Here is a 14,577-nt window from a genome sequence, read left to right on the forward strand (position 1 = left end):
TAAGTGCCGTCATCCCTTCCCCAAGGAGTATACAACACTTCCATCAGTTACTGTGTTCATTGCCAAATTCAGGATCTCTAGATGATATCCGTTCCGTCTCACTGAATTGTAAAGGTAGTTGTCACCGGCCTACCCTCCATAAAAGAGAGAAAGAGAAAAGTAGCTTAAATACGTATTTACATACATAACATCGCAAGAACGACAGTATGGACAGCTGCTGTATGCCGCTTCTGCATCAGGCCACGAGGAAGTGTTACTGACTTCCCTCCTTCATTCCCCTTCCTTTCATCTTGGCGGGCGGACGTTCTTCATCCAGTGGTCTGACCCCAATCTCCGCTCCTGGGGACCCAAGCTCTGGCAGTCTTCTCTGTATCTTTATTCTGGCCACTGGACACGGCAGTGCTAGGAGTTACCCCAAGGATCCCCTCTTCCCAGCCTCGTTTAGGCAGCACCCCTATTTCCTCTGGATATTCAGGATCAATGATCTCTAAACACCATAGGCAGCACAAAGCCTGTCCCAGTGGCGTCAGGAGTCTCACCTGCGCTGGGCTCTGCGGGCCAGGCCGAGATCTGCGGTGGGTCGAGTGCGAGATGAACTGGGTCCCCCTTGCACAGGGCCTCCCTCAGGTCGTGGGGTCATCAGGGGACGCTGAAGGAGTCTCAGGGGACAAGGAGCGGTGGCAGCTTTGGAGGGTGAGGGCTCAGGGAGAGGTTTCTGAGGGCTCTGGGTCGGCCATATACCACCTTATTTCCCAATTCCCGTACTTGGGGTTACATTCTTCTGCTTAGTGCGTTGAATCACACACAAAAGATCTTGCAAGGCGGATATATATAATTTGGTGACTCACAGAACAAACTTTCTGTTGTTTTTCTGACTCTCTCAGTCTTGTGGCCTGAAGAGATAAGAGTTTTATCTGTATTGTTTTTAAACATTTTTTTATTGTGGTAAAAGATACGTAAGAGAGCTTTATTTTTTTAAGTTACACAAAGCTTTGGATTCCAGTCCATGCTGTGCGGGTAGTGTCAGAATTTAAGCTTACTGTTGTCTTTCTTTACTCTGCCCAGGGACGCTAGAAGAAGCCATCGCCTTCCGGTCCATGGAGTATGGCGTTCCCCATGCTGTTGTCTCGGTCTGCTCTGCTTTGTCCCGCAGATCTTCCCTTCCGTGGATTCTTTATTCCATGCGACCACAAGTAAGAATTTAAGTAGCAGAGATTCTCCATAGTTCCGGCTTCTCTGGGTCACCAGCCTTTGATTCAAACCTGGATCGGTGTGCTTGACAGGTGGCCCAGGCCTCCTGCTAACTTCCTGATTCACGGGAGTCTGGAAAGTGAGCACCTGGTTTCCCAGCCTTTCAGAGGGAGGCAGACTCATCAAAGAGCGGATGCTTCGAGGGGTGGAGGGAGTTCAGGTGTGGGCAGTCGGGAACCTGTCCGGGGCTTACGGTTACGCACGATGGATGTATAAAGCATCTAACACAGTCCCTGGTGCACATTGCATCTCAGTCACTGTGATTTCCTGCCATCTTCCTGGTTAATCAAATCAATAGTCCTGAGCCATGAAGGATGGAACTGTGAATATGTAGTTAAATTCAATCACTGAAATTACCATGTATGATTTAGATCAAAGTTTAATAGGCAGCCTAGGAAAGGTCTTATTCAGTTGCAATCTTCTGATACTTAAAGAACTTTAACTTTTGGTATAAATTATTGACAATTTAACTGAGAAAAAGTATGGATAGTCAACTTTTGTTTTTCTTACAAAGTTCTTTAATAAAACCGGCTCACCTATTTTTATTTGGTTCTTCTTAGAAAAAGAGGGTAAAAAATTAAGCAAAATTTGAACCCATCTTCATCCGTAGAAAGTTGTTTAATTTTGGCATAAATCCTCTGTTGTGTTGGTTTCTCAGTGTGTAGGAACTCGCTCCTGCGTGCTGTTCCTTCTGGGTATTGGAATTAGTTTTGCATGTTAGGTTTAAAGTTATGAGTCTATATAAAAGGATCCGCAGAAATGAGAAAATACTGTTTTGACTCCCCAGCGGAATCTGAAATCAGGATGAAATTGTTCATGAATTTTCTAGTCATGAGCTGCCTTGAAATTAGAGGCCCCAGAGGCATATATATTAGCTTGGAAATATTATCTCCATCTGTTGGCTTCCATAAGCAACAAAAGAATGTCACTAGTTGAGATGCACTTTGCATGACTTGATTCTTTCACATGTACATACACGCACTAATTCTTTCATCAAGCATTTACTGAGTTCCCAGTAGCTAGTGGATATTATATCCTTCTCTGAAAACACAGTGATGCAAAGACTTGGTCCGTGAACTTAGGGTGTTCACATTCTAATAGGTAAGGCAGATGCATAAACAAGTGATTGTAATATAGCGTAGTAATCAATATACGAAGTATGATAAAAAATACGGTGAATATTTAAATAAAAATGTATTATAGTAAAAGACACATTGCCATTAATCCCCCTCAAAATACTCCCCCTTGCTTCAAACACACTTGTCCCATCGTTCTTGCCACTTTCTGAAGCAGTTCTGGAAGTCATCCTCCATCATAACAATGCTCCGTGTCACACATCGCTTCTGGTATATGACAGTTTCTGTGCAACAAAAACATTACGGTGTGTCCTCATCCACCTTATTCTCTGGATCTGGCACCATGCGACTTCTGGCTCTTCCCCAGAGTCAAAATGATTCAGGACATCGAGGCAGCCACGACAGCACAACTAAAGACACTCAGGAAAGAGGACTTCCAGAACTGCTTCAGAAAGTGGCAAGAACAATGGAATAAATGTGTTTAAAGTGAGGGGGAGTATTTTGAGGGGGATTAATGGCAATGTGTCTTTTACTGTAATAATTTTTTAAAAATTTAAATATTCACTGCATTTTTTGATCACACCTCGTATGTACCAAGAAAAGTGATGGCTCCAAGAAGAAAATGGTGGGGGTGGGCAGGCGGATTCAGAGAAAGCTTCACAGAGAAAGAGAGACTTGAGCTGAACCTTGAAGGAGATCCGTGTTCCCCAGGGGCAGGGGGAGCGCATTTGAGATAGAGGCGTGGCATGTGCACGGGCACGAAGCAGCCTGAGGCTTTCGGGAGCGGCAGGTAACTTGAAGCGCAGAGTGGGACAGGGACGGCAGGAGATGAGGTTGGAGAGGTGGGCCGAAGCCAGAGCTTGGTGGGCCCTTGATGCCACGCTGAGGAATGTCCACTCCGTCTGAAAGGTACGAAAGAGAGAGAGCAACTGATGTGATTTCAGAGGAACGGATTTGACTTTAGAGCAGTTGTTCTAAAAGCGAACCCTATCATCAGCTGGAAGTGGAGGGAGGGTGAAGCAGGGGGAAATCGGAGGCAGGAAGTCCAATGAGGGCAGAGAATATCGCAAAGGTCCCTGTGAGAGAAACTAGTCAATCCATCTTTGACTCCATCTCCACTCGATACGATGAAGGTATTGTCGCTATACTAATCAGGAATCCCACTTCTTCAGCGATCACTTGTTTCCTAAAAGAACATCGATGGCAGGGTGGCAGAGGCAGCTAGCTGACCACCAGAGATCCGTGCTGCCCTTCCACGGTGTAGGGCAGTTGGGAAGCAGAAGCCCACTCCCCACCTCGCAGCCTAGCCTGGTGGGGCCGTGTGACGAGTCCCCACAAAGGGATGGACATGGAAGGGACTGTTACTTCAGGGCTAAGGTGGGGAGGTATCAGATGTGAGCTCCTTCACGCTCTGTCCTCCCTCCTTTCCTCCCCCCCACCCCCAGTTTACTGGAAGTCCCTGAGTCACCACTTAAAGGAGAGCTGCCAGACCTGATGGGACTTACTGTGCTGTTGGACTCTGATACCTGTCTGTTCTGTTGCCAAACTACATACATTTATTATTACACTTTGAGTACTTGCTGCTAAATAATTAAGGCTAACTCTAAATCATGAACTATTTTGACAGCAACACTATCCACAAACCTCTGTGGTTTGTGTCCTAGTTATTGAAAGCTAGCTCCATGATTTCTGGAGTTGGAGGTGGGTCCATTCTGTGTTCCACAGAGAGACTCGGGTGGCACCCAGAAGGAAGTTGAACTGTATCATCTCAAGCTGCTTCTCTGATCTGTCCTGCCCGTTTGGCTAAGTTCTGCTATGACTTCTTTCCAGCACTGTTTCAGTTCTTCTTCCCTTTTCATTTCCACGCATATTTTTGGCACCTGTCATGTGCCGAGACTAGTCATAAAGTTTTCCTTTGTGTCTGGTACTGTGCTAGATGGTCCTGGTGCAGGAATAAACAAAAAGGAGATGGTCTCTACCCTCCTGAAACCTAGAGACCATGGGTGGAGGCAGAGAATTTAGGCAAATTTTACAAAACGACATGTCCTGTATTTCGGATGCCTGGAGAACAGATAGAAGGAACACAAAACCTGGCCTTGGGATTCAGGGAGGCTTCCTGAAGGAAGGGACATCGAAGCAGATATACCAGGGTTGAAGGGGAGTTAGTCAGATGAAGCGTAGGCTACAGAGTGTTCTGAGAGGAGAAAGATAGTAGAAAGATAGTTATGTGCAAAGGCCTGGAGGAGAGAGAGCACGAAGGAGCTGAAAGAAATTCCGTGCACCAGGAGAACACAGTGCACTCTGGGAAACGGCAAAGGCTAATGTTGGAAAAGGAAGAGGGGCCCGAGGATGAGGGGAATTGCAGATCACATAAGGGGACTATCCTAGGTGGGGATACCCCAAAAGCAGCAACTGAGGCAAGGGTTGGGTGGAAGGTGGTTCTGGGAAGCATGCTGAAGGAATGGGGAAGTTAGATAGAGAAGGGAAGAAAGCCCGAGACGGCTGTCAACCAGCAGGGCACTGCTTGGGCAGCTGAAGCTCAGTGTCACTGGACACCCCTGAGAGACGGGTGGGCCTTGCCTGTGGGTTGTCACGTTGGCCTGAGGACCAAGGTGCTTTGATCCAGCACCTTCGTCCCTCATTGGTTGAGGTTGCGGGGCAGGGGTGGGTGTGGGTGGGGCAGCTCTCGCTCCTCAGAGCGCCCTCAAGGGGGTCAGGGACCTCGAGCCATTGCATGTATGGGAACAGCTGTAGCTGGTGTTCAGGGTGGGCCAAGGGGATGTGGGCAGGGCACTCGCAGCAGCCCACAAGGGTCTACACTTTGTCCTAAGAGCAAATGGCATCTATTACAGGGTTTTCAGGGCTGCATCTCAGCATGGAGAGGGAGGACCGGAGTGGGGCAAAACGGAAGTAGACAGGTTAGTTGCATTCTTTTAATAAAATTTCCTTTCTACTTGAATAAGCCTGAGTGAATTTTGTTGTTTGAAACCAAGAATCCTCAAAAGGTCAGTTTTTTTATTTGTGGGGTGGGCTAGGGTGGGGAAGATGATGAGTATAGTTGTTGTTTTTTTAAATAGATTTTCTTTTTTAAAGCAGTTTTAGGTGCAGAGCAGAACTGAGCAGCAAGTGCAGAGACTGCCCATAGACTCCCTGGTCGATTTTTGTGTAGAGTGTAAGGGCTGTGTTTAGATTCCTTTTTGGGGCATGTGGCTGTCTAGTTGTTCTGACACCATTTGTTAAACGATGTTGCTCCATTGTATTGCCTTTGCTCCTTGGTTAAAGGTCAGTTGACTCCATTTATGTGGGTCTATTTCTGGGCTCTCTCCTCTGTTCCATTGATCTATTTGTCTATTCTTTTACCAATACCACACCGTCTTGATTACGGTGGCTTTCCAGTAAGTCTTGAAGTTGGGTAGTGTCAGTTTTCCAATTTTGTTCTTCTCCTTCAGTATTGGGTTGGTTATGATGGGTCTTTGCCTCTCCATTTAAACGTTAGAGTCAGTTTGCTTATATCTACAAAACAACTTGCTGGGATTGCATTGAGTCTATAGATCAGTTGGGAAGAACTGACATCTTGGCAATATTGAGTCTTCCTATCTGTTAATATCTCCATTTACTTAGTTTTTCTTTGGTTTCTTTCATCAAAGTTTTGTAGTTTTCCTTATGTAGATCTCATCCATATTTTTTTATATTTATACCTAAGTATTTCATTTTTGGATGCTATTATAAATCGTGTTTTTTTTTAATTGGGGAACAGTGTGCACTTCCAGGACTTTTTTCCAAGTCAAGTTGTTGTCCTTTCAATCTTAGTTGTGGAGGGTGCCATTCAGCTTCAAGTTGTTGTCCTTTAGTCTTAGTTGTGGAGGGCGCAGCTCTGCTCAAGGTGCCGTGTTCAATCTTAGTTGCAGGGGGCAGAGCCCACCATCCCTTGTGGGACTCGAGGAGTTGAACCAGCAACCTTGTGGTTGAGAGCCCACTGGCCCATGTCGGAATCGAACCGGCAGCCTTTGGAGTTAGGAGCACGGAGCTCTAACCGCCTGAGCCACGGGGCCGGCCCATAAATCATATTTTTAATTTCACTACTTCATTGCTGGTATACTACTCGTGTACTTCTCAGTCCCCGAAACCTTAGGTGGGACAGGATGGCCAGAGTGGGCTGGAGTTTGGTGTTTCCTTTCCCCATGTGGGCGGCTAGAGCCAGCTGCAGTTGGATGTTTCCCTCCCCAAGGTCAGTTACGCTCTGATAAAACCCTAGCAAGTTAGGCTTTGGTTTAACAGTTTCTCCTGCGGGGAGACCTTGTGAAGAACAGAATACTCTTGAGTTTTTCCTAATGGTTTCCTTTGTCCTCCCCTTGCCAAAAGCGCTTAACGGTTTTCCTTCAATACTCACTGTGAGGACCTGGTGGAGCTTCAGGAGGTGAAACATTTAGAAGAGTGGGGGCCCCCAATGCCTGGGTCTCCCCGGAGCTTTCATCCCTCAGACTTGCCCACACCGAGCCTCCAGCAGTTTGTCCATGATAGTTCCGGTTTCCCTTCCCTGACGCTGACTCTCATGGTGGGTTGTGGTCTCTGCATTCTCTGTTGTTCTCTCAATGTGGGGGGCAGCGATTTGCCCTGTGACCTCACTTCTCTAACGGATCTAAGAAAAGTTGTTGATTTTCCAGTTTGTTACTTGTGAGAATGGACTGGTGACTTCCAAACTTCTTACCTGCCAGACCAGAAATCCAGGAGTGTGGTTTTACATTGCGTTTGAGAGGCCTGTGGAGCATCTGAGTGGGGTTGTCATTAGATGGATGGTAATTGAATGGGGCTGTGTGTGGTCAGCGAGATTATCCAGGGACAGAGTTAATGTGGGAAGAGCAGAGGGCCTGTCCTGTCCACGAGAAAGATCAACTTTTAGGGAAGAAGAAGAGATGCTGACAGGGAGAACAAGAATAAACCTGAGAAGCAGGAGGAAAATCAGAAGAATGAGACCTGACGGAACCCAAGGGAAGAATGTTGTAAAAGAGGGACTAGCCAACAAGAGAGTCCTGCTGAAAGGTCAAATAAATTGAGGGCTACAAGTTGTCTGTTTGAGAAAGCTTTTGGGTAGTTTCGGAGGAAGCATTTTTAGTGGAGGGCACGGGCATAATTCTTCAGGAAGAATTGAGAAGGTGAGGGGGTGGAGACGGCAGGCGAAATGAATTTTTTCAAGAAATTTGGGATATGGTCTTGATGGTGTATGTTTTCTTCTAATAGGAAAAGTTAGGCATATGTAAATGTTGGTGGTAATGAGAGCAGTGAACTGCTCCAGGGAGTGATGGAACGAGGATACAGAAGAGAGTAGATAGCTCCCAGATGTCAGGGAGGAGATGAGGGGAGCGCAGGATGAGGGCTTAGCCTGAGGGGAAGAGGGATGTCTCGTTCGTTTTAATAGGAGAAAAGCAGGAAAGAATCAGTGTGGGTTGTTTATTATGTCCTCTAATCCTTGCAAAATTCTTTGCGGCTCGGTATTATTTTCTTTAATATTCAAATGATGTAATGGAGGCCTGGAAAACTTAGACAAACTTGTTCAAAGTCACAAAGGAGAATCTAGGTCTTCTGACCCCAAGGTTGCTTTGAGCTCTAATGCTCATTTGCCTCCAATATTTTAAAAGCATAAGTTCTCCCTCGGAAGTGCCCTGACAATGACTGAAATTTAGTTCTCACAGTGTTTTGTGACTTGATAGGCCAGAATGGAAAGAGCTTTTGCTAGAACAAACAGGCAGCAGCGTTTGGTAGCACTCTAGCCACGAGGCGGCCCTTAATGTTTGACCAACTTGGTGCCAATGGTCTGACTTTTCTTCCTGAGCAAGATTTCGCTAGAATAAACAGTCTTGCTTCTGTCTCTGTGTGTGGGTGAGAAGCGCCAACATGCATGGATTATATTTACCTCCCTATTCCTCCCGGTGACCCCGCGACCTGGATGTAATTGGGACTGTGGCACACACGAAAAAACTGAGGCTCAAAGAAGTCAAGTGACTTGCCCAAGGCCACGTAGTAGGTGGTGAAATAAGAACTGGATCCAAGTCTTTCTGACTCCAGAGCTCTTGCTCTTTCAACAAAGCGTTGCTTCATGTAACTTGGGTATGTGTGTGGTTGGAAGACGAATTATGAGGCTTTGTAATATCCCCAGGCGTATAACCTGTCTCCCAGTATGTTGTCTTTCTGCTTTCAAAATCCGAAACTTAAATTGTGAAAGAGTGCAGGACTAAGAATAGACAATAGTTATATAGTGCAAACCCTGTAGCAAGCATTATTCTAGATGCTGTAGATAAAATAACTTAATCCTAGAGCCACCCTGTGAGGTAGGCTCTATTATTGTCTCCATTTTATATAAGAGAAAACTGAAGCACAGAGAGGGTGAGTAACTAGCACAAGGTCACACAGTGTGTAAGTAGCAAAGCCAGAGTTTGAATCCAGAAAGTCTGGCTCCCAAGTCTGGGGTCTTAAACAGTTATGCTCTTGCCTCTTAAGGAGGGGCTGTTGGTGTCTGATGAGGACAATGACTAGACTTGATCTCGAGTCTGATATTATGGCTTCTTTCCTGTCTGCTCAGCTTAGTTATCTGACTAAAGACCTAGACTTTGGAGTTAGACCTGGGTAGGAATCGCAGCTCTACCCCTAAAAAAGCTGTGCGACTTGGGCTAATTACTTAACTTCTCTACAGCTCAGTTTCTTCATTTGTAATGTGGGGACAATAAGAATAACAGTACTCAACTCAGAGTTGCTGTGAGGATTAAATGGGATAAAGCAGGTTATGGGCTCAGCAGAATGCCTGGCCAGTAGAAAATGGGCTGTGGATGTTACCTACTCAGATCAACATTTCGTAACGCTGACAATCACAGACAGAAGTTGAGCACAGTTCCGCTCGACTCCAGAGCCCCGTCTCACGTACGGTGCCAAAGACCTCCCCGTGTCCTCATCACAGAGCTTGGCAAGCCTCTCCTGCAGCCTACCGTGATCCTGTCAGGGGACCTTGAACTCTCAGTCCGCTCAGGCAGCTCCTTCTACTCCTCGCTCTTCCTGTCCCGTTGTGATGAACGGTCGGTGCTGAGAAAGGAGATCGCCGCCAGACGGGGAGATGGAGGCCGGTGCAGCCGGGATAAGAATCCAAGGCCTGGTCCATGAAGGTGCAAGTGGAGGCCGCGGGAGTGGCCAAGGTCACACACTTGACCCACAGTGATGCCGGCAGACCCCACCCAGCAGGAATGTGTGCTAAATCTCTGGGCTGATGCCAGTTCTGACTCAGGCTTTGGTTTAGACAAACCCTTGTATATAATGATTCATTCCCTTCCTCAATCAGATCTTCTTTCTGTCTTTTTTGGCCAAAATCCTTCCTCCATGAAACCCTGACCAGCATTTGCCACTCACCACTACGGTGTCTCTGTCCCTTATGTACCGTCATGCATTGTTGCTCTGCTCTGCACGGCTCTTGGTCCACAAGACTGCCACCTCCGTGCAGGCGAGTGAATACGTCTTCTGTCATTTGCTCCTTCCTGCTGTACTTTAAGTCACATCGTGGAAAGGAGATTTTAATATTTGTAAAATTTGTAAGGATGCCAAGAAACCTGGCTCTGTTTGCTGACTCACCCAGAATGGGGTACGACAGAGCAGAGTCCTCTCTACAGAGACCAAAGCTGACTCACCTTCCTCCCCCTAGAAAGACAGGCTGGAGGCGAAGTGCTGTGAAAGCCGTCAGAGGTTTGATGGATGTGCCTGAAAGAGGTTCAAGGGAACAGGTTGAGCCTTTGCAGGAAGAGCCTGCAATGAATGCAGGGGATGGTCACTGATGAGCTGTTTTGGGTAATGTGACAGCTAGGACTTTGCCATTGAGCAATACAAGGTCTGTGTCCAAAGAGCTAATTGAAATCAGTCCCCCCTTTAGTCAATCTTATCGAAAAGATGATGCAACAATATTAAGGAAAACTTTCATAACATCACGACCATTTTTACTTCTACTTAACTCCTTCCAGGCTTTGCCCACTTTCATGCATTTAAAAAAAACACAGGGTAGCTACAGTCTGGTGAACATGCCGTGTGGCACATAAGTGGTAAGAAATGAGAATTAGTGTTCCACGGAGGTGTCTTTCTCACCCGGACCCTGGGCTCCCATCATGGTCATTTTCTCCCTCTCTGGGTTTGGCATGACATTCCAGAGGTTGATTATTTTTCTTCTTCCTCCTCTGTTCTCAGCAGCACTTCTTAGAAAGATAAATGTGAACCCCACCCTGCTTTCTGCTTTGTAAGCCAGAATGTGGTTGGAATGTGAGGCTGGAGGAAAGAGTGTAAAACATGCATAAGGACATATTTGCTGTTCATTAACTCCTTTTAGATAAGAGGGTTATCTCTGTCTCCCAAAAATGTAGAACTAACCCAAACCTTAGATTTGTAGTTTTTCATGCAGTGACCTCACCCACCCACCACACTTCATGTATCACCATTTCCCAGTTATCTTGTGCTTATTGCCTCCTGCCTTCCCTGTGCCACCTGCATGCACTTTTCACACGAATACATTGCACTCTAGCCTGCTGGGCTACACGTGGCCTCCCAGGCACTCTGTGTCCTGGACGTTCCTCTGTGCCATCATTACCTGAATAGACACCTTTCCAAGGAAGACGTACAGGTGGTTAACAGATATATGAAAAGTTAGAAGGGAAATGCAAATCAAAACCACAATGAGTTATCACCTCACACCGGTTAGAATGGCTATCATCAATAAGACAAGAAATAACGTGTTGGTGAGGCTGTGGAGAAAAGGAAACCCTCATCCTGCTGGTGGGAATGTAGATTGATGCAGCTACTGTGGGAAACAGTACAGAGTTTCCTCAAAAAAATTAAGAACAGAATTACCATATGACCCAGTAACCCCTCTTCTGGGTACCTACCTGAAAACTTTGAAAACATGTATTTGTAAAAATAAACATACCTGTATGTTCATTGCAGCATTCTTTACAATAGAAACAACCTACGTGTCCTTCAACAAAGAATTAGATAAAGAAGATGTGGAGCATATGTACAATGGAATATTACTCAGCTGTAAAAAATGAAACATTGCCATTTGCGACAACATGGGTGGATCTTGAGAGCGTGATGCTAATAAGTTAGACAGAAAGGGACACTGATATGTGGGATATAAGACAAAAAGCAACAAATAAACAAACAACCTTCCCCAAAAAACAAACTTATCGATACAGACAACAGAATGGTGGTTACCAGAGGTGAAGAGGGGTTGTGGGGAGGACAGAGAGGGTAAAGGGGGTCAGATATATGGTGATGGAAGGAGACTAGACTTCAGGGGGAGAGCACACAATAGAGTGAACAGATGTCGTATTATAAAGTTGTATAATATGAAATTTATATAATGTTATTAACTAATGTTGCCTCAGTATTGAATAAGAAAAAAAATACTGCATCAAAAATCTGTGTACAGTCGTCCCCCCTTATCCCCAGTTTCGCTTTCTGTGTTTTCAGTTACCCAGGTCCACTGGGGTCCAAAAATATTAAATGGAAAATTCCAGAAATAAACAATTCATAAGTTTTAAATTGCGCACTGTTCTGAGTAGCATGACGAAGTCTTGCGCAGTCCTGCTCAGTCCCACCTTGGTTGTGAATCAGCCCTTTGTCCAGTGTGACCACGCAGTGGACACTCGCTACCCGGTAGTCACTTAGTACTCATCTCGGTTCTCAGATCGACTGTCGTCGTATTGCAGTACTTGTGTTCAGGTGACCCTTATTTTCTTTGCTAATGCCACACTCATATACCTTTTATTACAGAATATTGTTATAAGTGTTCTCTTTTATTAATAGTTATTGTTGTTACTCTCTTCCTGTGCCTAATTTAGAAATTATCATAGGTGTGTACCAGGTCTGACAATTAAGTTTGCGAACTTGTTACACCGATGTTGCTAACCTTTTTTTATATCAGAGGGATTATTCATTATGAATTTGTACCAATTGGACAAACAGTTAACCAAGTTTACTATTTGGAAGTGCTGAAAAGACTGTGTGAAAAAGTTAGAGGAAAATAACCTGAACTTTTTGCCGACAATTCATGGCTTTTGCATCACGACAATGCACCAGCTCACACGGCACTGTCTGTGAGGGAGTTTTTAGCCAGGAAACAAATCACTGTATTGGAACACCCTCCCTACTCACCTGATCTGGCCCCCAATGACTTCTTTCTTTACCCGAAGATAAAGGAAATATTGAAAGGAAGACATTTTGATGATATTCAGGACGTTAAGGATAATACAATGACAGCTCTAATGGCCATTCCAGAAAGAGTTCCAACATTGCTTTGAAGGGTGGACTAGGTGCTGGCATTGGTTCATAGGTTCCCAAGCGGAGTACTTCGAAGGTGACAGTAGTGATATTCAGCAATGGGGTATGTAGCACTTTTTCTAGGATGAGTTCATGAACTTAATTGTCTGACCTCGTAGGTATAGGAAAAAACATGGTATCCACAGGGGTCGGTACTATCTGCGGTTTCAGGCATCCACTGGGGGGCTTGGAATGTATCCCCCGTGGAAAAGGGGGACCTACTATATATGAATCTCTGTAACTATCTTTGATGACTTTGTCAAGATAAATTCCTAGGGATAGAAAAATTGGGTTCAAGTAAACTTTGAAGGATCCTGGTACATATTGCCAACTTTTGCCTCCCCAAAGGTTGTATAAATTCCATTCCCTTCACAGTGACCCAGGGTGTCCGTCACTCTCACCCTTGCTGACGCTCTGCTGTGTTGTTATTGAACTTTTTGTCTGCTTTATCTGTTCTCTTTCAGTCGGATTCTGCCCTCCTGGAGCAGGTGCTGTGGACTTGGTTTTCTTGTCTCCGCCTCAGAACTCTGCCCGGTGTCATTCACGGAGTATTCCTCGTAGATATCTGCTAAATGAATGGATTTCCATTCACAACTCTCCCTCTGGGCTTAAGAGCGGGGAGGTATTTAATACTTGAACAATTACTTTGGCACCCATCAAATGGAGAGAGAAATGTATACTTGCCTGTGTTCTCCTACTGAGATGAGTGGGGTGGAAAAGGCTTAAATCACAGGTGATTGGCTTATGTGCAAGGGGCTTGGACAAGGGAATGGGTCCCAGAGAGAAAATGAGGTGTTTTTCGGGGTCAGCCGAGCAGCGTGTTTGAAACTGACTTTCTGCTGTGCTCTCTAGTCTTGCTTTGTAATTGGGTGTGGAGAGAGGCGGGGTCTGCTTTCACAAGTCAGCCATGGAGCAGAATGAGTGGAATTTTCCAGATGGTTCCTCTTGATGGCTGTTGGCATAATTACAGCTCTGCCTTCTGGGAGCCGTTGGCTGCAGCCCTGAAGGCTACATGGCTGTTTCAGCACAGCAGACTGTGGGATCTGTGCGTTTTCGTTGGCATGGAGAGCCATGTCGGCTTTCAAGCCATAAATTCCGCTTTTATTGTCCTTGTGCTAGCTCCCTACCAAATGCTTTGAGCAATGGGAGAAAGTGAGGAACGTGTGTTATTCTCCCCTGCTTCTCCCCCCTGCCCCCCCCCCCCCCAGATGACGTGTGACCCTGATTCCCTGTCATGGGGCACCTTTCTGAATGCCAGAAGTCTGGGGTCATCTCCTGGGAATAACACATTGCTTTAGAATTGTCTCGAATCTGCATACCCACTGTGGAGATGAACTGACACGTCCCCTCCTTTACCCCCAGAGCCCTTTCTGGGATAGTTCTTTTTTATTTTCAGGTAAAGAGGCTTAGAGTGGGAAAGCTTGCTATGGCTCTGGGGACAGCTGAGCCCGTAATAATATCTGAGTGTTACAGTTTCACCTGCCCATTTGTGAACTGAACACCACTTATAATGCCCAGTGAGCAGGTGCCCCGGGGGCAGGTGGTGTAAACTGAAGGGGTAAATGGGACTGAGACACGCTCACAGACAGAGAGGTGGTTTACGCCCCCGTGGTGGGCCAGTTCCCTTCTCTAGGCCCTGCAGCTGTCAGAGGTCATCTTTTAGGGCCTCTTGTCCTTCGAGATCATAGCTTCTTCTCTAACCCGTAGGTTGGAAGACATCTCTCAGAATCAGGAATCCTCACTGTGGCAGATACGATGGATCAGCGTGCCAGCTCCTTGAGTGCACAGGTTGGGAAATGTAAAACTTTTATTTCCCAGACTCCCTTGCAGTTCGGGTTTTGATGTGACTGAGATTCTGCTAATGAGATGCTCTTCCTTCAGACTTGGATGTGGGAGGCAGTCCTGGGTG

At 45.9% G+C, this 14,577-nt stretch overlaps 1 protein-coding gene across 8 annotated transcripts in view; it reads left to right on the top strand.

The window, feature by feature from the left end:
• Positions 1 to 14,577, top strand: part of LOC109451576 (uncharacterized) — a 115,361-nt gene that overhangs the window by 100,294 nt on the left and 490 nt on the right. For 5 of the 8 annotated variants that reach the window (XR_012491873.2, XR_016021777.1, XR_012491874.2 and 2 more), the window contains 2 exons: positions 1,066 to 1,193; positions 13,133 to 13,442. Coding sequence is in view for 2 of the 8 variants with exons in the window: in XM_088799612.1 (XP_088655738.1) it covers positions 1,066 to 1,193; positions 13,133 to 13,290; positions 14,376 to 14,456 (367 nt within the window). In the remaining 6 variants the exon portion in view is untranslated. Of the gene's footprint in view, positions 1 to 1,065; positions 1,194 to 13,132; positions 13,443 to 14,375; positions 14,457 to 14,577 lie in introns of those variants that run through there. The other 3 variants (XM_088799612.1, XM_088799613.1, XR_016021779.1) reach the window with 2 other exon arrangements.

This window comes from Rhinolophus sinicus, chromosome 7 (genome assembly GCF_057876585.1).
Source record: "Rhinolophus sinicus isolate RSI-liver-muscle chromosome 7, RSI-T2T, whole genome shotgun sequence".
NCBI lineage: Eukaryota > Metazoa > Chordata > Mammalia > Chiroptera > Rhinolophidae > Rhinolophus > Rhinolophus sinicus.